Source organism: Haliotis cracherodii, unplaced genomic scaffold (genome assembly GCF_022045235.1).
Source record: "Haliotis cracherodii isolate W230 unplaced genomic scaffold, xgHalCrac1.p SCAF_10, whole genome shotgun sequence".
Taxonomy (NCBI): Eukaryota; Metazoa; Mollusca; class Gastropoda; order Lepetellida; family Haliotidae; genus Haliotis; species Haliotis cracherodii.
This window is the reverse complement of record NW_027266265.1, coordinates 2789737-2814383: the sequence shown is the minus strand read 5'-3', so window position 1 is coordinate 2814383 and position 24647 is coordinate 2789737. Positions and strand designations below refer to the sequence as shown.

The 24647-nt window shown below is 38.7% G+C and overlaps 1 protein-coding gene across 1 annotated transcript; it reads right to left on the bottom strand.

Annotated features, from left to right (window-relative positions):
* Window positions 1-8366: 8366 nt before the first annotated feature.
* Window positions 8367-24435, bottom strand: LOC139445066 (uncharacterized). The gene is made up of 7 exons (XM_071226149.1): window positions 24370-24435; window positions 20760-20796; window positions 18768-18945; window positions 14303-14508; window positions 12515-12763; window positions 9856-10722; window positions 8367-9155 (listed from the first exon to the last, which is right to left on the bottom strand). Exons 1-7 carry the CDS (start codon window positions 24433-24435, stop codon window positions 8863-8865), a joined length of 1896 nt encoding a protein of 631 aa, XP_071082250.1. The 3' UTR covers window positions 8367-8862.
* Between the last annotated feature and the right edge of the window lie 212 nt (window positions 24436-24647).

The window sequence follows — 24647 nt, the reverse complement described above, 5'->3', positions numbered from 1 at the left end:
GACAAAAGGGAACCAAAAGCGAGATAATTACTGACTGACTTGCTCACTTCCACCTTTTAGCGCAGTGTCTTCTTGCTTCGCTTAACCGTGAAAGTCATTTCTAAATACTTCCTGGTATTATGAGTAACAAAGTAGAAATACTTGATGTATGAAAAAGGTTTTGCAGGCAAGATATATCAACATACAAACCTTGATGGCCACAAGTTACTGTAATGTACTCAGGGCAACATTGTCTTTGGAGTCCGGGATCTTGTTAAAGAACAGTATGTGTTTTTATCGTATGATTGATGAAGATTTATTTTTAGCGCTAAAGCATTTATCCATACGCCTATGGCTTAAACTCATGTATGCCATGCCACGATGACATAAATATGCAAATTATATATCCGGAACCGGCACTTTTTTCACTGGTGAATATATAAGACATCCGGAACCGGCACATTTTTCACTTGTGAATATATTGGACATCCGGAACTGGCACTTTTTTCACTGGTGAATATATTAGATATTTGTCACTGGTCGACGTGAACTGGTGTATATATATACGACATGGACTCCTTGGATCAGGTAGGTGTTGGCGAAACGTTTTATAGATAGAAGGGAAGTGGTACAGTATTAACAGTGTTGCCAAATCGCTATTATAGGTTATCAGATGGTAACAGACCGATGTATCAAAGTTGATTTTGTTTGTTGTTTAACGCCGCACTCAGCACTATTCCAGCTATATGACGACGGTCTGTAAATAATCGAGTCTGGACCAGACAATCCAGTGATTGATATCATGAGCATCGATCCACGCAATTGGAATACGATGAGACGCAGTAGATGTAACTGTATAAGTTGGTGTTGTGGTAGTAGTATTAGTATTAGTAGTAGGTGGTGTTATAGTAGGTGTAGTTGTAGTCGTTTGTGTTTTAGCAGTAGTAGTAGTAGTTGTAGTACTTGTGGGTTGTGTACAAGTTGCAGTTAATTCTAGGATTTTTGTCGCTGTTTCTGAATTTTGAAGAAGAGGTCTCTGGTTCAAATGTTCTAAACCAAATAAAAAACAGCTGACTAAAATCAGTATGAAGTGAACGCTAAATATTCCCGACATATACCTTCACAGAAATTACCTCAGGTGCAAGAAAAAATCCATACAAGTCTCCTAAACCCCATTCTGGCGGTGAAGAGGAGCCCCAAACAGGGATTGGGCGTCATGTAGGTAAACAGAGTGAATGGTCACTCAGGAAAACCATTTCAGGATGCGACTGCGGGTAGCCTATATTACGTCTTTCTTGCCCATATGCATAGATAGTATTAAGCTTCAATATGCCCATGAAATAGTTTCAATTATAAGCATGTACTTTTAAAAAAACCCGTGTAAAACAGGTGTAAAACAAGTCCGTGCCTTGGCTACTGTTGATGCTGAAGGACTCCAGAAAGTGCTGGTTCGCCTTTGTCCCTCCGATAACCCGATGTCCCTTCAATCAGTCCAATCCAAAAATGATCTTGCCTAGGTTAACAAAACCGTTCATTTGAATACATCACACACAAATCACATTTAATTAATTTAAAAATATGCTACTGAACACCGGACCAACCAGCCTAGAAAATGATATATTGAATATATCATTATGGAAACTTTTCATTTACCTTTGTAGCAAATTTTGAATTATTTAAATATAAAATGTAAACACCAGAGAATAACCCAGATAGGATCCCTTGCGCGGAAAAAGCAAAACAGCGGTGAGGATTATACGAGCGTTTCCTTCGTTTACGTTGTATATATACTTACTGTGGTAGCGAATACTGCCGACTGAAGCCTCTGTGATTGTAGAGGACTGTAGAGAACTGATAATCAGTTTAGGACTTCCGTTTGAGACTTGGACATGATCAAAAACGTACGCCACTATGACAAGTGAGTGAGTATGCTTTTACGCCGCTTTTAGCAATATAGTGAGTGAGTATTATTTTACGCCGTTTTTAGCACTATTCCAGCTATATAACACGGCGTTGGACACCAGAAATGAGCTCCACACATCACACCCATGTGGGACATCGACTCGGGCTTTCGGCGTCATTGTCACTGTGACAGTTATCTGATGGCACGAGGGTAGAGTGATCCCCACACAGACAGAATTGCGTGACAGAGAAATCGTTTCTTGTGGACATGACATGATGTCATAAAGACATATCAATCAAAACCTGCGTCAGTTGACCAAACTACTTCTATCTGACAAGTCAGTAAAATAATCGGGTGTCTGTGACCTTTCGAAACTGGAAAAGTTGAAGTACGTGCAATGATGATCAATAACCCAAAAGAACGTCCCCGATTTACGCTTACATGAAACGTTATTCTATATGGAAATAGTATATTAGAAAACATACATGTCGTTTTCCCAAAGACCGCTGCCTGTAAAAGCTAAGATAAGATCATCCACAGTTTCACTATTGTCTATCTACGCCAGGAGTTTTTTCATCGTCCTCGCATATAACCTTTGCTTCATTCCATGTTTTCTTTCCTCATAAATGGAGAATGAGTTTCACAAGGGACAACTGGTGGCAGACAGCATCGATGTACTTGAGTCGTTTTAATTCTAAATCCCACTAACAATAGGTTGTAGAACAAAAGACGGGACACAAAATTTAATGCAAAGGATCATCATTTTTAAATTTGTTGCTGTTGTTCTATGCCGCAGTCAGCAATAGCCCAGGTATATGACGGTTGAATTTTTTTTATCGTTTCTAATTTCTTAATTAATGTTAAGAAATAATCTAACAAACTCTTCTTGGAACATCGCAGAAATCCGTTTTCTCGCCCAACATAACATTTCATTTTTCTCAAGTTACATATTTATGTATCACATTTCATGCACACATCTCTCCTTCATCTATTCCTTGATAACCTTGAGTCCGGACGTGATGAGAGTCATCCGGACTCAGCACCCTGAAGTCTATGATTTGCTCAAACAGAGCTTATTTAGCCTATTGTTTGCCTGACTTTGTTTTAGGCAAAGGAGCAACACAATCAATGATCTGAAAGGTTCTTCAAAAGCTGGAATGGGTTCCAAAAGGTGTGGCTGGGATTTTCTGATTAGGTTTGCCAACCATTTGACACAGATGGCATGGTTTGCAAAATTCGGCCACATCATACTGCAAATTAGCCGAGGAAATGGGACAACATTTTGTCACATATATTGTTCACACCCAATCATTATATGCAGGTACAAGAGCAAGTCTACACCTTTAACAGGTAGAGTTTCTACAAAAATCACCTTGACCAGCCAAGGCACCAAATCTGTCTTTCAGAGTAAACCCAGGAGTCGATAGTTCGTATAATGATGTGTGGTTTTGGCAGATTTCGTCCTCAGGTAACAACACACTACATATATAAGGCATTTATTGATTCTATCGATGCAATGCTTCATAATTAGGGTCTTTATAAGGTTGGGACGTCCGCTTGATTGGACGATGTTGTTGTATCCACAATGAAAACATAATAATTGAGTGAACCGGAATCTAATAGAATAAAAGCATCATTAAAAGAGGCATTCATTTACTCAAATAGTCATGATAACACATTATAAAAGTTGAGCACATGTATTCGAAAAATATCCATAAGCCTTTCATTGTTTCTCTGTCCTACATCTCACTGACCACAAAGGGGCTGTTTCCCAGATGTATTCACAACTAAAAGATAAACAGTCATGTAAAGGTGCTTGGCTAATATTTTACTTGGTCCAACTCGGTTTGTAAATATTATTTATGACTTGGAAATATCTGGAAATAAGTAGATTCGTTTAAGTCATTATCCCCGTTTCAGACCTTCAGTCACATTTGTAAGTAAACCCTTTCGAACATTTTGTACAAATATATTAAAAACGGGCAGGATAAACGCGGATAAACATAGAACTAGTTGTTTTCTGAGCCATAATCTTTTTTTCCGTATTTCGGTATAATTTTGTCATTGTAACATTCGCGTTGTTGTCAGTGGACGCTTGGAATATACAAGACTTCTTGTACAAAGACCCTTTGTATAAATAACGTTTCTTTCGTAGTAGCCTGGGGACAGTCAACATCTGCTGAGAGATTTTTGCAGGTACTCTGTCTTGGGGCTCGGCAGTGAAGGTTTCTGTGTAGATACACTGTGCGGCTCCAGGCAACACACAAACACGTTTTATGTAAAATTGGCGGGTGATATCGCTAGGTCAGTACATGCATACTCTGTTGGTGCCATCACTGATTTTCAGTGATCGATTCCTATAATTTTCACCTCAGTTTTACCTTTAACGCCCAATGGAATCTATTTCGTCGGATTGTCGAGACTGGTTATTCTCAGGCGTTGACGTTTTATAGTTTTGTTAATGGACCCAAAGAGACAAGTTAAGTGTGCCGCTATGCTTCATTGTGTGGTATTCGGTGCTCGCGTGGATACTCGGTTGAAAACAAATAGGATGGGTACCCGTATGAAATCAGTATTTGCAGATTGGGAATTGATTTCAGTATCAATATAAGCATTTAGGTAAAATACACAACTTCATACACTGTCTTTCTGCATTGGACAGATGAGAATCATTTTATAGTTAACAAACCGCAAATGCAATCACTAAAAGGTGAACAGGGAGGGGCTTTAATGTTTGGTATCATTGCTCTTCTGCCAAACTGTCTGTCTCATTATTTTGTTCTGTCCATAGTAGTGGCGGGTGACCTTTAAATGCTGAATAAAACCCGTCCATCTGTCTGTATTTGTCATCATTTTTATAATATTAATATGTATTAAAATAAATGTATTTCTTCGCAATGTAGTTTTGTAGTGACTGCTGTGTTAAATATGACAGTGGATAAAAAGTTCAGGAGCAAGAGTAATCATTTAAAAACACAACCGTAATTATATACGTGAGTGAGTGAGTGAGTGAGTGAGTGAGTGAGTGAGAGTGGATTTACGTCCCCTCTAACCTAGCGGGCCACATAAATCGACTTCACACAATGTGCCGAACGGCCTACACCTTATCCATTGAGCTATGCCATCGCCAATATTGTTTAGAATATCAATGTTTATATTAATTCTGCAACGGATTATATATAACATGTATATACGATGAAATGCATGGGTCCGTCTCACGTAGCTGTTGGGTGCTGGGTCTGTTCTGGTGAAAGGGCCACTGGTGAACTCATGTCAGCCTGGTATCAATTACTGTCATTAATCAACAGATGTGAATTTAAAATCAATAATTCAAATACTCTTACTTTTGAGTTAACACATTTTATACATGTAATAAATTAATATATTTTGAGTGAACGAATTTATTCAAACAAAGTATATGTACAAGATGGTCACAGACTTACATAGCAGAGCAATATTGAAAACGCACAAGTGCCTCGCTGTATTCCAAACGAATGTGGATGACAGAATTTGGTCTACTTAGGCTACAAATTGAGCATCACGTTGTGAAACAGAGACATAATCCACTGGTGCTGTTGTTTGAGAACATGCAGTTCTACCATCAACACTCTGAACATGCTCGTGACCTTCTACAACTCTGCATGCTTTTGACCGGAACAAAGACAATTTCTTGCTGGGGAGAAATGTGCAGTCTGGTACTTTGATGCCATCTCACATCTCACCGGGTAGTGATCTGAATGAATTGTAAATGGAAGTATTTTGTTTGCTGTTGAACCTTGCACTCAGCAATATTCCAATATTATTGTACTTAATCGAGCCTGGACCAGACATTCCAGTGATTGATTTCATGTACATCGTGCATGCAATTGGGATACGGTGACATGCATAGACCAAGTCAGCGAGTCTGACCACCCGATCCCGTCAGTCGCCTCATACGACAAGCACAGTCGCCTCTTACGACAAGCATGGGTTGCTCAAGACCTATTTCAACCCGGATCTTTACTGGTCGTGGAACATGTATTAATGTGTACATGAATATTATGTCAATAACAAATTGTATATGACCTATATTTCACATCCGGGTTTATATGTCATACAGACTATAATCGGTACATCAAAGAAGCCGTCACAACATACTGATTATCTGTCGGCATATCAAAGAAAGCGTTTACATGGGATGATCCCGGTTAAATCATATACACGTTATTGACATATTACCACCCATTCGTGACCAACTCGTGTTATTCCGGGACGAGCCGAATAGCAACTCGTGCCCCTGTCATAGCCATTTTTGCGACCGGGTTCCGTCTTAGCGCAAACGGGCATACCTAAAACAATTGTCAACTTGTTGCGTAATGGTTCACATACATTTCCCAGTATATTATATATGTTTCAGATGCAATTTAAAGCACATCTGGACATGCGGAATTATACAGTATGTTTGAGCACATTTAATTGTGTCTTGGGTGTATTTTTAGATGCATGACATATGTAAAATCAAAAATTATTTCTGAGGGATTCTTTGACGAAGAAATTGAAATCATACGCGCATTCTGATTGGTTTGTCGTATTTTCGCACATAACATTCATTGAGTGGTGACGAATGATTACTACCAATACTAAACTGTGTTCCTGTCAAATATAAACGAGGAGACAGGCGAGATACATTTCCTCGCCGGGGCAATGATTGGACAATAGTTTCGAGCTTTAAATATTAATATCATAACTATAAAGTGAACATAAAGCGCGATCCGCAACTGCTTGTCTGTCATTTATCGCAGACATATGAAACAGTACACAATTTTGTTTTCAGTACATTTTACCTGGAAATATCATGCTTATTTTGTAAAAGGCATCAATTATCAAAGAATCCCGTTTTACAGTGACCAAAAGATGTGTAGGTTGTCTCCCCTTTGGTCTGTGAACTTCTCCATAGTACGACTTTGTTGCATTTTTTGGATATCGTCAAAATGAATAGAGATGTTTAAAACACTACCTGCTGTAATTTATAATATAAGAATTATAAAGAGATAATTCATCAAGATCTTGTTAGTTTAAAATTACTTGAACTGTCGTGAAAGTCGCGTAACGTTGATGCTAGCCGCTGTCGGCTGAAATGTGGCTAATGGGACTATATCATATCGTACCAATATATCATTTTATAACATGCCACATTAATTTTTTTTTAAGAACGCCGAGAAACGATGTTATAACCATGTTGTAACCATACACTCCATTTACATATAGCCAGGTGTTGAAGTATTAAAACGTTTCACGTTTCATATATTATATATAAATATCCGTTCAATTATATATCTTATTTAATAAATATGCTTATATTTACAGTTTTTTAGTGTGTAATCTACTCTTGCATAAACAACAACTTGAACTCTGTTGTTTTGAGAAAGTTCTAAACCAAAATCGGCACAGAATATTGATGGGCCCAACCATCAATGATATCTGCACTTCATTATCTTTACAAAAAATAAAACATTCAGGGATAGTTTTAATTATCCTACATCCACAAAATAACAAATTGTATGAAGAAATGTCATAATGCATGTACTGAATATCATGAACTGTATAGTCATCAGGGGCCATATATCATCAGATATACATGTTGTACCCAACGGTACGAGGCATGTCTACGTGAGTGAGTGAGTGAGTTGGGTTTAACGCCGCTTTTAACAGTATTCCAGTTATATCGCGGCGTGTCAGCTTAATGTGGGAGGAAAGCCCGAAGTGATGCAGGTCTCAGACGTTTACCATGAGCACGGGTATGGTGCTGACAAACCTAGAAACATAGTCGGGGCGAACCGGGATTCGAACCCACAGTCTTAGGTTTCTGACGTGCCCAAGGGACGCAACTCCGTACAGCGAATTGCGGCGACTTAGACGACTGGGCTACCCGTGCCCCCAGATAGTCAGGGAAATCGACATTCGAATGTATTGTCCACATGAAAGAACATGCTTAACTTCATTCCCTGGTCCATTTAGCTCAATGATGTGTTCTCTGTAAGGTTTTAGGAAAATAAGTTCGATGCTATTCCAAATAGTTATTGGGGCGTTGGGGTAGCCTAGTGGCTAAAGCGTTCGCTCGTAACGGTGAAGACCCGGGTTCGATTCCCCACATGGGTACAATGTGTGGAGCCCATTTCTGGTGACCCCTGCAGTGATGTTGCTAGAATATTGATAAACCCCATGCTAACACCGATACTCGTTAATAGTTACACACAGATCGTCGACATATGTATAGAAACCGAGTTGGTCTGTCTACGGGTCGTTTGCTGACATAGAAAATAAGACAAATATACTTCTTCTTGTTGAGCGTGCTTGTTATTTCCATTTCTGACGTGCCCAAGGGACGCATCTCTGCACGGCGAATTGCGGCGCCATAGACGACTGGGCCAAATATGGCCCCATATATAATTACTAAATTACTAAATTCGAATTATATAAACTAACTCCGGGTGTGGGTGGGGGGTGGGGGCGTATACTCCTGAAAATTGGATTTCACCCAGAAATTATAAAAGTTATGAAAACCTTACAAAGCAGAAAACAGTCGCCGAAACACTGTAAACTTAAGGTAAAAAAGACAATCAATCCACTGGCTTCGATGATGCACGTGCAGCAGTGAAAAACCGCTAAACACCATTTTTTCGGGTACCCGTCAAAATGTTCGTGCAGAAATGGTATAAACTGCCATGGATCTTTGCCAAGACACCACAGAATAAGCATAGAATATATGCCACGTTTAGTTGTACAACGTAGAGAATTAAGGCAGTTGAGCAAATGGGTGCCAAACACGCCTATATTGCAAGAAACGTCAACTGTACACGTGCAACCACCGTCAGACTGTTTGAACGTTGCAGAGAGATGTATTAAAGTCACGTGTTACCATAGTTCTTCCAGCCTTTAGGTATCACTCAATGGATTCCTTCAACATTAATTTTGTCGAAATTACTGCAACGTATAAATATTCATATATTTCGATTCGTTATCTTCTTTTTGGGGTCTCTGCTTGAGAAAAACTGACAGAGTCGTATCATATCACTTAGAAGAAAGAAACTGAACGTGATGACGATGAAGATTATCCCCGAGTAGCCCATGGCCTGTGCTGAGGGTCTGCCGTCCGGCTCTGACTCCAGCTTTCTTCTGGTGGCTGACAGCTTGGACTTGTCTAACTTCAGTAGCAGGAGAATGGCGTCCACAATACGCTGTATCTCTGTCACATTTCTTGTTCCAATACATACCACACACGGACACGTCTCGTCTGAAAATAAACAACACAGTTGGTATTTTAGCAACATACAGAAGGGGTTAATTGTAAACAGCATTTTCGAATATATATTTTGTTTCTACGTGGTGTCTGGATGACAATACTGTACACCAGTGCTTATCACCGAGTTCCAATGGCGACGGGATGTATACTCACCAACAAAAGAAACGCGATTACCATAAATGTTGGTAAATATATCAATAATTACTTAAATTCAACACGTTAGATTGGTTCGATGCACAAACGAACATACTGGTATGATGTGTTTACCGACTCTCATGAATGCATCACATGTGACGTCATAGATCCATGACCGTTTGCCTCGTGCAGGAGTGGCGTGTAGAGTTTGGAAATCACGTGCAGTATATCGTGATAAGATCAAACCCTTGACTGACTGTTAGTTTTGTTATTAAATGGAATACATTGAAAACATCTCTTCTTAACATACATACTTCTCTACATGTTTCTATGGTTCGCGTTTCTTTTGGCGGTGAGTATATTAAATAATAAAGCGGTAGATGCTATAAAACTGTCAATGCCAAAGGTGTGTTAAAATCATATGAATCTTAGAAATCCGTTTCATTCAATCATCATTTCAAAATTAACGACTTGTTTTTGATTATAATTGAATCCATCTCAGTTGTTGTTTTTATAGATAATAATCTGCGTTGTTGTTTATGACATTTCAGCTTACTTCCTGGCAGATATGACCAGAACCTTCCATCTGTTGTCGAGCTTGTTCCTGTTGATGAGGTTGATGAAGTTGTGATGCTTTGTGCTGTTACTGATGCTGCTGTTGGGGTTGGGGTATTAGAGGAGACAAGTTCTGTTGTCGAGTTTGGAGTATAGACGCTTGCGCTGTTAACAGGAGTATTCCCCGAAGTCCCAGGGTCAGCAGAAGAAATGGTATAACTTGGGTTAGTAGTGATTGACAATGCAGTCGTTACGTTTGACGGCGTATTTGATGTTGTGGACGTATGAAGTGCCGTTACGGTGGGAGTGGTAGCACTTGTTACAGGTGTGGTGGCTGTGGCTCCTGATGTGGCGGTTGTCGTAGTTGATATTGTAGTAGATGTCGCCGTTGTCGTAGTTGTTATTGTAGTAGTAGTCGTGGTTGAGGTATTTGGTGTCGAAACTTCCAATGGTGTGATATTAGTGGTTGTAGCTGTGGTAGTGATTGGTGTTGTGGCAGTCGTTGGTGTAGTAGTTGTACTAGTAGGAGTAGAAACTGCTGTGGTGGTAGTAGTACTTGTAGTAGTAGTTGGTGCTGTAATAGTAGTAGTTGTTGGTGTAGTAGTAGCTGTTGTTGGTGTTGTAGTAGTAGATGTTGTAGTTGTTGGTGTAGTAGTAGTAGATGTTGTAGTTGTTGGTGTAGTAGTAGTAGATGTTGTAGTTGTTGGTGTAGTAGTAGTAGTAGATGTTGTAGTTGGTGTAGTAGTAGTAGTAGTAGTAGTAGTAGTAGTAGTTGTGGTAGTCGGAGCTTGGGTTGTATACAAGTCGCAGTCGATAATTGGACCTGAGTTACTGTTTTGGAAGTTTGATGAGGAGGTCTTTGATTCAACTGTTTAAAAAGAAACAGTATCCAGTGAATGAATGGTATTGTTTTCAGACATACACTTTTGTTAAAATTTACCTAAGACGCAAGGAAGAATCAAAATACGACCCCCAAAACCCATTGCGGCTGTGAAGAAAAGGCACAAACAGGGATCGGGTGGCCATATAGCTAAGCAGAAGACCACTCAATAAAACCATTTGAGGATGCGGCTGCGGGTTAGCTCACTGCTTGTCTACAGCTGTAGATAGCACCTCGCGCCCGTTACATTTTGCACATTTAAATTTGGGTCAAATTAATAAACAGCTATAATTAAGAATATCTCTGAAATCATTTTGCAGGCGGCACAACATTGTCCACAAGCAGTTTTGCAAAATCTCATAATCTCTGCCTTATTTCATATCTTATACGTCCAAAAGCATGTCTAAAGAAACTCAATATTACTACAGAACACTAATTTCCAAAAGCATAAAAAGTAAACAACATTGTCGAAAATGGAAAGTCATACTGGAAAACAAGATGTGTTTGGAAATCTGGCCTCTTTGTAACTATGTACCGTTCCGATGTTCAGGTGATACTGATTTCCACTTGTTTCAGAATAAACGTTTGCGCCACACTTCACCTACCAATACCAGCCTTGTTTGTTTTTTCTAGTTTTTTTGTTTGTTGTTTAACGCCGCTCTCATCAATATTCCAACTATATTACAGCGGTCTGTAAATAATCGAGTCTTGACCAGACGATCCAGTGATTGACATCATTAGCATCGATCCACGCAATAAGGATACGGTAACGTGCATCAACCAAGTCAGCGCGCCTGACCACCCGATCCCGTTAGTCGCCTCTTACGACAATCATAGTCGCCTTTTACGACAAGCATAGTCGCCTTTTACGACAAGCATAGTCGCCTTTTACGACAAGCATAGTCACCTTTCATGACAAGCATAGTCGCCTTTTACGACAAGCATAGTCGCCTTTTACGACAAGCATAGTCACATTTTATGACAAGCATAGTCGCCTTTTACGACAAGCATAGTCGCATTTTACGACAAGCATAGTCGCCTTTTACGACAAGCATAGTCACCTTTTATGACAAGCATAGTCGCCTTTTACGACAAGCATAGTCGCCTTTTACGACAAGCATAGTCGCCTTTTACGACAAGCATGGGTTGCTGAAGACCTATTCTACCCCCGATGTTCACGGGGTACCAGCCTTTTAAAAAGTGGGAGAAACAGATAATAATACCCTGAGTACTTGTTCGACTGAAGCAGAAACATTGGATTTTCACAAAAAAAACAGATGTTAGACTACAATTTATCAAACAACACGTTGTGCCCGGAGTCCCACAAAGATCCCCCCGCCCCCGTTTAAATGTGATCCTGATACTCTACAATCGATTACTATTCAGTTATAGAAACATGAAAAGATCCTACAGCTGGAGTCAATATTACAAACTGTGCGGCAATTTCAAGCTTAAGATCGGATGGTTTTGCAAGCAACTTCTGGTCTTCCTTTCATGTATAATTTAATTGTTTAAGTGATTCACTTTGTCCATTTGATAGCCATGATAAAATTAACGTGTATTGTCAAATGTTTCAGGAACTAGAAATGTATTTATAAATTGCAACAAAAACAAAATATAATATATTAATAACGCTGGGGAATAACCAGTGTCCATGATCCGACGAAACAGATTACATTGGGCGTAAATGGCAAAATGGTGGTGAAAAGTAAATGAATGAATAACTGAAAATCATGGCAAACGAATGGCCACATGTTTAAAAACGTATATATGTACACACATGAAAAACAAGTCCGTGTCTTGGCTACATCTGATCCTGAAGGATTTATACACTTCCACGGATCTTTGTCAAAGTACAGTGTACAGGAGTCTGGGGCGGTGAAGGCGTACATCCAGCATGCGCGTGTCCCGTCGAGTTGGGTGCTGCACAGGGTCTCGCAATCTGGAGCTGAAGACACCGTGTGACTGGCAGTATAGGAATGGCTTGTTCCTGAACAGGATCCGCTGAAGGCTGCATACGTACAGGGACCTAGTGAAACATAGGAAAGGTACGTAGAAAAGCATTTGTCACTTAAGAAAGAGACATCTGTTCAAGAATTTCTACTTCGATTCTTTAATTTCAAAATTCGTCTCCTAGTAAAACTGTGAAACCAGGATTCGAACCCAAATTCATAGGTTTCTGGCGTGTCCAAGGGACTTTGCCACCCGTACCCCCAGAAACTGGGATGTAAAAAAACACATCGACTGTAGGGAGTGGCTGTGCTTGGACAAACATTACCATAGTTACTGTTCACGTTCTGACGTGGAACGAAAAACTGCTACTTGGAATGATACATACCTACTGTGAAATATGACACAAGTTCTTTGAAAATGAAAGTTGGGTGTGGCACCTGCTTGATGCCTTCGTTCAATGAAAACAAATTGCATGTTTTGCAGTACTAGCTAAACAAAACATTCTGTCTCAACAAAACCCAGCCCGCTCCCTAAAGGAACAGTAACTGGTCGCCCTCTAAAAGACAAACGTAGGAACCTTCACATATGTTTGTACTAAAATGACAATGTATTTACAAACAATGTTCTCTTGAGTAACAAATTGTTTAAATTTTGTAAACTACCACTGACGATTGTCCTATCACCCAACTGCTGAATACAAGCAAAACATATCATGTTCATGTTTGCAGTACCATATGCGTCAATATGTGTCTAATAGCATAGCATAGCATAGCATAGCATAGCCTAGCATAGCATAGTATGGAATAGTGAGTGAGTGAGTGAGTATGGTTTTACGCTGCTTTTAGCAATATTCCAGCAATATCACGGCGGGGGACACCAGAAATGGGCTTCACACATTGTACCCATGTCGGGAATTGAACCCGGGTCTTCGGCGTGACGAGCGAACGCTTTAACCACTGGGCTACCCGACCGCCCCAGCATAGCATAGCATAGCATAGCACAGCATAGCATAGTGAGTGAGTTGGGTTTAACGCCGCTTTTAACAGTATTCCAGTTATATCGCGGCGTGTCAGCTTAATGTGGGAGGAAAGCCCGAAGTGATGCAGGTCTCAGACGTTTACCACTTCGGTGAAACCCACGAGCATGGGTATGGTGCTGACAAACCTAGAAACATAATCGGGCCGGACCGGGATTCGAACCGACAATCATAGGTTTCTGGTGTGGCCAAGGGACGCAACTCTGCACAGCGAATCGCGGCGCCCCCCCACAACTGGGCCACCCGTGCCCCCTAGTATAGTATAGTATAGTATAGTATAGTATAGTATAGTATAGTATAGTATAGTATAGTATAGTATAGTATAGTATAGTATAAATGTAATAGCCAATACAATGGAATGGTAGACGATTGTTGAGTCAGGCTATGCTAGAACAAGTATAAGTGAGTGAGTATAACTTTGCTGCTTTAATTTCAGTGATATCCCGACAGTGGTCACTGGACATGGACCTCCCATATTGCGGTATCGAACCCGGAACACCTGCGTTACGAGCAAACGCTTTAACCACTACGTCTTCCCCTCCCCCTGGCACTACCATATATTGTGACCAATCTATTTACCTGTGGCCTCCTCACACAGGAACTGATAGCTGCTACTGTCGCACACCTCGCTCTTCCATTCCAGGGTGTCTCGTTCAGCGAACACACAGGGTTTGTCGCTGCCCTGGGGATCCCCGTCTTGCCAGAAAGTGTAAGAAGCTGGTTCGCAGTGGTCCCATCGAAAACCCGATGTCCCTTGATTCAGTCCAATCCAAAAATGACCTTGCCTAGTTTAACAAAACCGTTCTTGCTTTAAATGATAAGTCTTACACAAATTATATTTTACTACATTGAACAAACATGCCACAATACAATCTTACAGGACTGAACAGGATCCACTGAATATGTCAATAAGGAAATGTTTAATCTACTTCGTGGTGTAAGGCACACGTTGAATGTTCTAAGCAATGATTCTTATTTGTCAGTACACTTCAATAAAACTTATACTGATATGTTAACACCTTGTTAGATAAAGTGAGTGAGTGAGTATGGCTTTACGCTGCTTTTAGCAATATTCGAGCAATATCACGGCGGGGGACACCACAAATGGACTTCACACATTGTACCCATGTAGGGAATCGAGCCCGGGTCTTCGGCGTGACGAGCGAACGCTTTAACCACTAGGCTACCCGACCGCCCCTGTTAGATAAAGAAGCGCATACAGAATATATAATAAGGCCTGAAGTAATAATATATCAAAAACGTCAATAGTCGTAATCCCGAAATATCCTGCTACCAGCGTTTAGCATAATACTGCCTATTTGTTTAGATACTAGTTTACTACAAACACCCAGAGGACTTCTACGGTTATTTATGTCCTCGACATGAATGGAAAGTTGACTCTTCGCTATCCCTCGAGCTCTTGTCATAGTCTTGTGGAGAGTGGAGAGTTTCACTCTCAGTCTTAATGCACATATCTTAATATGTAACCACGTTTTGTAACATAGCCCCATGGATCGAGGAATGAAGTCTGTACGCAGGTTTGTCATGTGGGATAGTGGTGTACAGAGTTGAAAAATCAAATGTTTTGACAGAACTGAACCTGGTTCTTTCATGAGAGTGTAAAAAGTCAAGCAAATTCATCGGGTTTTTGAGGCAAGTTTGATTCCAATATTTAACAGAAAATGTACGAAGTCAAAATGTACCCTTACATGTGATCCCTCATATATATAACCTCATTATATGTTTAAATAAATCTACCTTAACATGTAAACAATATATGTTGATATCGAAATCTGCTCAACATTTATGTAATTCTAAATGACATTTTTTTGCTATGTATTGCCGTAAATTTGCTTTGGCGCGAACCTAAATGAAATATAATCTATGGTGAATTCGCAGCTTTTGTTGTATCGCTTCTATTTTGCGTAACGTTTTTATAGAAATATTGTATTCTGCAACAAAGGCAAGTAACTAGTTCACGCGTTTATATACAACAGGAATCTATTTATAGTGTGTCACAATAATCCGCATCGTGCTTGTGGTCGTAGAAATGACACAATTCGTCCAAGCTTTCACAAAAGTAATATTAGTTTTAAGAGTAATGAGTTTTGTATATGAACGAATAAATTGTAAAATTTTATATCTTTGGTAGTTATGACAGTAAGACTTTTTTATTTCAACACCTGGCCATAAATAATGGAGTACTAGTATATGGGTACAAGATGGTTATAACATCCAAAGTATTGCGGTTTTCAGGGTTCTTTAAAGCAAATAATAATATGGTATATTATAAAACGATGATAACACTTATCCATCCCTATTTGACTAGAACCATATGATTCCGTATTTTTTAAGAGAAAAATTGACTTGCTTTGGCATGCCCATGTACCACCGGTGGGACGAGATACGCTCACCTTTTCGCAATCACTTGCAATTGGTATCATCACAGTATGATAGTGATTCATAAAAAAACATGCTCATAATATAGCCGGAATCGTACAATCGACTCTGCTTTGGCAGACTTTATTGTTTGTGGAAAGGCTTTTGTCTAAGGATGATACACCGAATGTAACATATTGTGGAACCTAAAGTCAGTGCATCACTGCGATGACGCAAGCTTTCGTGAGTGAAGTCACGTTCATTACACAGTTGACCTTGTTGACCATGTTCCGACTGTCCACGTTAGTAGACCGCTGTTGCCATGGTTATTTAGTGATAATATTCTTAAATTCGGTAAATGCCGAAATTTGTCATTGTCACCTAGTGGTAACGGGGAATAAAAACATGGAATAATGGCAATGATAACGGGGAATACTGATAACAGGGAATTATGATAACAATGAATAATGATAACAGGGAATAATGAAATCGAAAAATAATAATAACAGGGAATTATGATAACAATGAATAATGTTAACAGGGAATAATGAAATCGGAGAATAATAATAACAGGGAATTATGATAACAATGAATAATGTTAACAGGGAATAATGATACCAAGGAATTATGATAACAGGGAATAATGAAATCGGAGAATAATAATAATAGGGAATTATGATAACAATGAAAAATGTTAACAGGGAATAATGATACCAAGGAATTATGATAATAGGGAATAATGAAATCGGAGAATAATAATAACAGTGAATTATGTTAACAATGAATAATGTTAACAGGGAATAATGAAATCGGAGAATAATAATAACAGGGAATTATGATAACAATGAAAAATGTTAACAGGGAATAATGATACCAAGGAATTATGATAACAGGGAATAATGAAATCGGAGAATAATAATAACAGTGAATTATGATAACAATGAATAATGTTAACAGGGAATAATGATACCAAGGAATTATGATAACAGGAAATAATGAAATCGAAGAATAATAATAACAGGGAATTATGATAACAATGAAAAATGTTAACAGGGAATTATGATAACAATGAATAATGTTAACAGGGAATAATGAAATCGGAGAATAATAATAACAGGGAATTATGATAACAATGAAAAATGTTAACAGGGAATAATGATACCAAGGAATTATGATAACAGGGAATAATGAAATCGGAGAATAATAATAACAGTGAATTATGATAACAATGAATAAGGTTAACAGGGAATAATGATACCAAGGAATTATGATAACAGGAAATAATGAAATCGAAGAATAATAATAACAGGGAATTATGATAACAATGAAAAATTTTAACAGGGAATATTGATACCAAGGAATAATGATAACAGGGAATAATGAACACGGAGAATAATAATAACAGGGAACTATGATAACAATGAATAATGTTAACAGGGAATAATGATACCAAGGAATTATGATAACAGGGAATAATGAAATCGGAGAATAATAATAACAGGGAATTATAATAACAGTGAATAATTATAACAGGAAATTAGGATAACTGAGAATAATGAACACGATAATGATGACAGGGAATTAGGATAACGGGGACTAATTAAACAGGGAGTTATGATAATAGAAAATAAGGATAACAAGGAATAACACGGAATAATACGGATCATATTTTCAAGTGATAAACGTACACCAGAGCTGGGACAGCATGAATCAGTTGTAGCACTAGACTGTAGCATTCATCGGTAGTTAGGTTGAACTGAAGACCGTTTGTGTTGACATATCGCTTCTAGTTCACGAAAACAGTCACTACAAAGGGATTTTGGTATAAATATGAAAAATACAAAAACAATTTCATTCATAATCATTCGTCAATGCAGAAGGCATTACTATCATTACCTTGACGCACACGTAAGCCATGTCCCCTTTGTGTAGCACCTACAGTACATATGTGTTTTGACGATCATGTTAATTTTTATTAACGCTCATCCCTTCGACAAATTCAGGTGCAACGTTAAAACGTGTGCATTTTATATTTCTATTCCCATCACACAGACACTTTTGCAGAAGTACAGATATGATAACTTGATTTATTATGAACTTTTTTATCAAATACCACATTTATCTAAAAAAACATTTCAATCGAATGAAATCACCCGTTTGCTGGAATACGTTCAATTTTATTCCATGATAGCACTATGATTTTTTATGGTTTTAGAAAAGTATGTTTTAAATAGAACGTTTGGCTTTCCTGGTACAATAACATGTTTATCTATCTTGTGACCTGAAAATCTTTCATCCGAAGGTGTAGAACTCAAAACTCTGGATAACTCGGTATACGTTCTGTGGCTGTAGGTCAAGGTCTTTCTGAGAGTAGCGGACTGGAGAGAACAGATAATCAGGTCTACCGTTTGTGACTTTGACATGTTAGAAAATGGAACCTATATGATAAGTGAGTAAGTAGTGTTTCACGTCTCTCAGCAGTACATATCACGGGGGATTCCAGGAATGTGCTTCAGACAAGTTACCCATGTGGGAATCGAACATGGGACTTCTGTGTACATGCCATTACCATATATATCTGATAGCGTATATGCCTTAAGAACATTCACGCTTTATGTTTTTTGAAAGGTTATTCAAAAGAGAAATAGTTTATCAGAAAACATACATATCGTTATCCCAAAGATTTTCGGATGAAAAAGTCTTAAGAGCATCCACGGTTTGTTGGTTGTCTATCTGCGCCAGGCGTCTTCCATCGCCCTCGCATATAGTCCTTGCTTCATTCCAGGTTTTTTCATTCGTATAGATGTAGAATGTCTTGCCCGTCAGAGTGTCACACGAAACACCTGTAAAATAGAGGGACTAAACATGTTAAACATGTTATAACTAGACTGAATCAGATTTCCACTTGCATTTTTATGACTTCCTTATTTCAATGAACAAAGAAATTGGGCCATAATAATAAGACTCTTTCTTTCTTGTTTGTTTGTTGTTAACGCCACACTCAGCAATATTCCAGCCATATGACGGCGGTCTGTAAAATAATCGAGTCTGAACCAGACAATTCAGTGACTGACATCATGAGCATCTATCCACGCAATTGGGATACGATGACATGTATTCTACCATGAATTTCGAAATTACTCATTTCTGATTGGTAAACCAGAGGCTATTGAATCACAATAAACCCCCTCTGATTGAAACAGCTGGGTTGACGACCGCATCACCGCGGAAGCTAATATTCATAGAAGACTATTTTCAGTCATTGTCGGAAGGCATATTTAAATAATTATATCTACAATTACAGGTTACAAAATGCAGTTACTACAATATTCATAAGATGTGTGTAATACATTTCGTGCAAAAACACGGTTGAAATCTACAAAGCTAATGTATTTTAGGTTTGGGGGACAACAGAGAACTTAAAATTTGGCGTTTTTCTATAAACAACTGTGACGTCATACCTTATGCGTCACAATGGGCGATATGACGTCATAATGGTGACGCGCAGTGAGGAACGAAGCTTTGCAAAGCTTGCTTATATTTCTTTAGAGATGCTCACTTCATGTTTGCTTACCATGTTGCCGTGCTTATTTGCTTTCAGTACCTGTCATATGAAGTATCACCGTGTAAACAAACTGCTTGAGCATATACAGCGCCATATTATGTTCACTGGCTGTTGTCGGTGATTCCGTAATTCAGATCGACAACCCACTCCAATTTTGTTTTTTAATAACTTGACTCAACCCATGCCGGTTCACTCAATATATTTGCTGACTCCAAAGAGTTCGCGTTTTATTTAGTCATGGTAGAATGGAGATTTAACCGCGCTCAATTGAATTTGGAACCGAACGCGCAGCATGAGCTTTCAAATGTTAAATTTTGCGCGGTTAAATCTACGGGTAACCTAGCTCTACATTGAAAACACAGTATGTTTATCTCCTTATCAACCACTTCAGCGAGCCTGACCACCCGATCACGTCAGTCACCTTTTACGACAAGCATGGGTTGATGAAGATCTATTCTACCCCGGATCTTCACGGGTCCATAATAATAAGAATTTCGAAAGAATCGTCTGTCGATACAACATGTCTGTTTCATTTTCCACCCTGGAATGGTGACATGCTCTAATCAAATGGGTATCACGCCTTGCACGTCGATAGCGTACGGAACAGTATCCATACTAAGACAAATATTAAGCATAAACTGTGCATAGTTGCGTCCCTTTTTCGTGCCAGTATCCGTTCATCGTGGGGTTCATATGAAGTATTCCGCCTTGGTTTTTCATCAGCACCCATAAGCTTTCTTGTGGGTTGTGGCAGTACATAGTTGCGTCCCTTTGTCGTGCCAGGGTCGGCTTTTCGTGGGACCGATTACTAGATATTTCTCTTCGGTTTGTACCAAACACGTTTCTGTAGTATTAGTTTCGTTAATTCCATGTCATATGAAAAATGAAAACGAACAATACGACCAGACCAACGTCTACAGGCACAAGTACTTGTCTGCAGATCAAATTCCTCAGCATTCCAGCGTTCCTTAAGCTTTGGCCCAAAGTTGTTACAAATGTGTTACCTGGCAGGTCGTATATGAAATACCTTTTCAATGTTGCATGAAGTATTAAGTGGGTAAAGGATACGTATCTGGTCACAAAACAACTCACATGAAATAACAGCTAGGAGTATAACTGATGTTGCAATCTGAAATAAGAGAAAAAAGTATTTGCTCTGAATAATGTTACGAAGTGATTCCCAGATTCAAACGCAGAATTTTACACAGATATTTTTTTAATACAGAACTAAGTTGTGACATCAGCAAATAGCCGTACACGATTAATGAATATTTAACAAATATTGAAACACGCAGTTTAAGATTTACAATCACAGGAGGCAAGACACTGGGTGAAATATGGGCAGGGGCTATAAACAGCAGGCCATATAATATGTCAACGAACTATGTCCAGAATTCAGTCTCTGTCAATTGTCTTGAATGATCTTTAAGAATTCAAAATAGTGTTGAGAGCTGATAAGTATTCGGTGTTTTCAGATAGGCACCCCGCCCACACTAGGTATGTAGATAAGATGCATGTCAGGTTTTCTGTCCCCGTCACAGATCTTGTTTGTTTGTTTATTTGTCACTGGGTGTTCTGGTCCAACTCGATTATGTACAGACCACCGTCATGTAGCTGGAATATTGCTGAGTGCGGCGTTTAATAATAAATAAAAAAACCCCATAAACATCAAGAGCATCGAGCTACCCAATCAAGTCAACTTGACCACCCGAACAGATTAGTCCCCTCTTACCAGAAGCATGGATTACTGAAGTTAAATGTCACTCCGGTTTAATTTGTTTAACATTTTATCAAATAATGTAACAACGACCAGCTACGTTAAATGCCTTTCGAACTGTTTACTTTCTTGTTACTGTCTTTGCAATACCATACCTATTTTGCACATCGTTGGTCTGTGATTCTACACTATTATTTAGTGTGAACGTTATAATTATATGGAAGGGTGTCCGTCGACATTGAAATTAGCCAATTGATGTTATGACCTCAGCCCGTGTCGTCACGGTATGTCAATTAGCGGCTTACGAGATGATCGGGGCAGATCGTGCAGTTGCCAAAACACAACCAATAAATATTTCTTTTAAATTCGAAATATGAAATGCTGGACTACCTCATTGATAATATCTATGTAACATTTTGGGTTAGACATTTATGAATCAGAATTTCTGCTCGAATTGACAATGTCAAAACATGGTAATTTGGCCAAATAGTTCATTTTAAGCTTCAAGCATATCGTTGATCTGATTTCGCTCAACAACAATCAAAAAGTTTTCTTCCGGTTATTGACCCTCCTATGAGACCGCCTTGTGTGTTTCATATTTAGATCTATGCATAAAGATTCAGAGTGACAACACACTCTCCACAAGACTGTATGACAAGAGGGATGACTTCAACTTACCAATAGGGGACGGTCGGGTAGCCCAGTGGTTAAAGCGTTCGCTCGTCACGCCGAAGACCCGGGTTCGAATCACGACATGGGTACAATGTGTGAAGCCCATTTCTGGTGTCCCCCGCCGTGATATTGCTCGAATATTGCTAAAAGTGGCGTAAAACCAAACTCACTCACTCACACAACTAACCAATAGCTAACTGTCCCTTTATGTCGAGCAATACTCCGGCAGCTCATGCTCTTGGTGTCTAACATTTCACTATTTTCCAGGTACAACCGAGCATGCTCATTCTACCAGGATTTCAAAGAACGTCAATCAACCGCTTGCTCAGAGGTTGTTTCATGAAGGTTACAACATTTAAGGCCTAAGCAATGCTTTCATAATGTTTTTGGTAGACCTGTGGAGTATGGAATACTGTATGGGACATTTTCGCGATCTCGCATTCTTATGAATATCGCATATTTAGCGAGAATGCGAGATTGCGATAATGTCCCTTACATAATTCCAAAGTGGAGGACATTTCCAAATTTGACGCATCAGTGACAAAAAATGATAAACGATGCAATTCCCTATTTAGACTTGCACTATATGTTCCCGTGTTCTTTACAAGTGATGAATTGACTTGTCTTTGCATGTATTTGTGAAGGGTGGCACTGGCCGTGGTGGGGAAAAATACGCTTATCTTTTCGGGTATCATCACTTTTTGATAGTGATTCATAAACACATGTTTGATGATACAGTCAGAATCGCACAATCTGCTCCAGTGGATGAATGTTTGTTACATGACGTTTACTGTTTTGTTCAGTGTTTCCTTCCCCACAAAGTGAAGCAATAATAAGCACGTAAATATATACTGATGGTATGATGACATCTCTAGCCTTTGTCTCTGTGACCTTGGTCCCAATTTCAGAAGATCACGATGATGTCTCTTTGCTGCGAGGAAAAGTTTGTTTTCTTATCAATATATTTTACCATTTTTTTTATAATCTTTAGGATTACAAATCTTTTTTTTTCTTACTATTTCACTTACGACATGTTTGACGTCCCGTTTGACAAGCTTACATTTATAGCTTGTAAGCGAAAAACAATTGACAAATATTCAAAAACGCATGAGTGTGATCACACACACAGACACATACATACATACATACATACATACATACATACATACATACATACATACATACATACATACATACATTATCAAAAGCTAGCATTGCCTCTACATGTACTTGTCGCGGACCACCCGCTAACCCTGTCTTCACAACTGTCTGCTGAGTTCGGTGCCAGGTCACAACTCAACTTATCCTGATTTACGACTAGAAGAGCTTGGTGCCAAGGTTGTGTCGGTCATTTAAAATGTTTGAAAATGAAATGTTAATTTTGTTGTAGCCAGTGACACGAGGGGCATTATATTGAAATAAAATTCTATATAGTATTATTCTCAGTCGTCATAAAGGGATTTTAACCAAAAACTAATTTGCCCGGAAAAACCTTTAAAAAACAGCTTGTGCATCAGACCATAGACAAAATATATATCTGCTGCAAAATTGACAATGTTGCAAGGTGTTTAACTCTAAAACAATATTTAGTCTCATGGTTTTAATTTTAAATTTTTTTTTTTCAGCTGTATCCCAAACAATATCTAGTCTCTACGGTGGCCCATAAGGGACATGGAGTCTGCTTTTCAGTATTTTAATATTTCACTTACTTTTATGGTAACCTTTTGCAAATTAACACAATTTGACATACAAATATGTGATAAATCATGTATAAAAAAACCCGAAAACATGGAAAATGTACTTTCAAGTAGCTATTGAGTCGCTGAAATGTGAAGCGAAAATGTCAAAAACTAAAATGGAAAATGTCAAAAACTAAAATGAAACCACAGAAAACTATTTCCACCGCGGTGATAATATTATTACTGCGGTGGAAATAGTTTTCTGAATTTTCATTCTAGTTTTTGACATTTTCGCTTTTGTTTTTGACATTTTCATTTTAGTTTTTGACATTTTCGTTTCACCTTTCAGCGATTCACTATCTTCTTTACACATGATTTATCACATATTTGTATGACAAATCGTGTTAATTTGCAAAAGGTTACGATAACAGTAAGTGAAATATCAAAATATTGAAAAACAGACTCCATGTCCCTTATGGGCCACCGTAAGTCTCCATACAAAGACCGAGCAATATAAAATGGTTGGTCCCTAACTCAAAGACAAAACACAATAGCTATTTGAGACATAACTATAAATAAATAATGTACCTATTCATTATGGTTCTGTAAATCATATCACTCCAACTTATTTTACCTTGTTTCTGTTGTCGAGAAGCCTCGCCATAGTGCTCCAAAAGTCCCAGAATCCAGCACGTTCCATCGGCTGAGGAATGAAAAGTTCAGAAGAACCTCAGGTGTTACAACTGCCAAGCTTTGAGTCTGTAGCCTCAATCCTATGACACTATAGCCTATTGTATACGTACAATACTTGCATCAGAGCGATCAGATCAACCCGGATCGATGTAGCGATCCCCTCAATGTATAATAAATGACGAGAGACAAACGACGAAGAAGGAGCTGACAAATAAAACA

Excerpts from the sequence above, each read along its gene's own strand:
- LOC139445066 (XM_071226149.1), bottom strand. The coding sequence starts at position 24,435 with ATGGAACGTGCTGGATTCTGGGACTTTTGGAGCACTATGGCGAGGCTT. Across the intron at positions 20,797-24,369 it reads TTCTCGACAACAGAAACAAG|ATTGCAACATCAGTTATACT; the intron begins GTAAAATAAGTT and ends CTCTTATTTCAG. Across the intron at positions 10,723-12,514 it reads GACACGGACTTGTTTTTCAT|TTGAATCAAAGACCTCCTCA; the intron begins GTGTGTACATAT and ends CTTTTTAAACAG.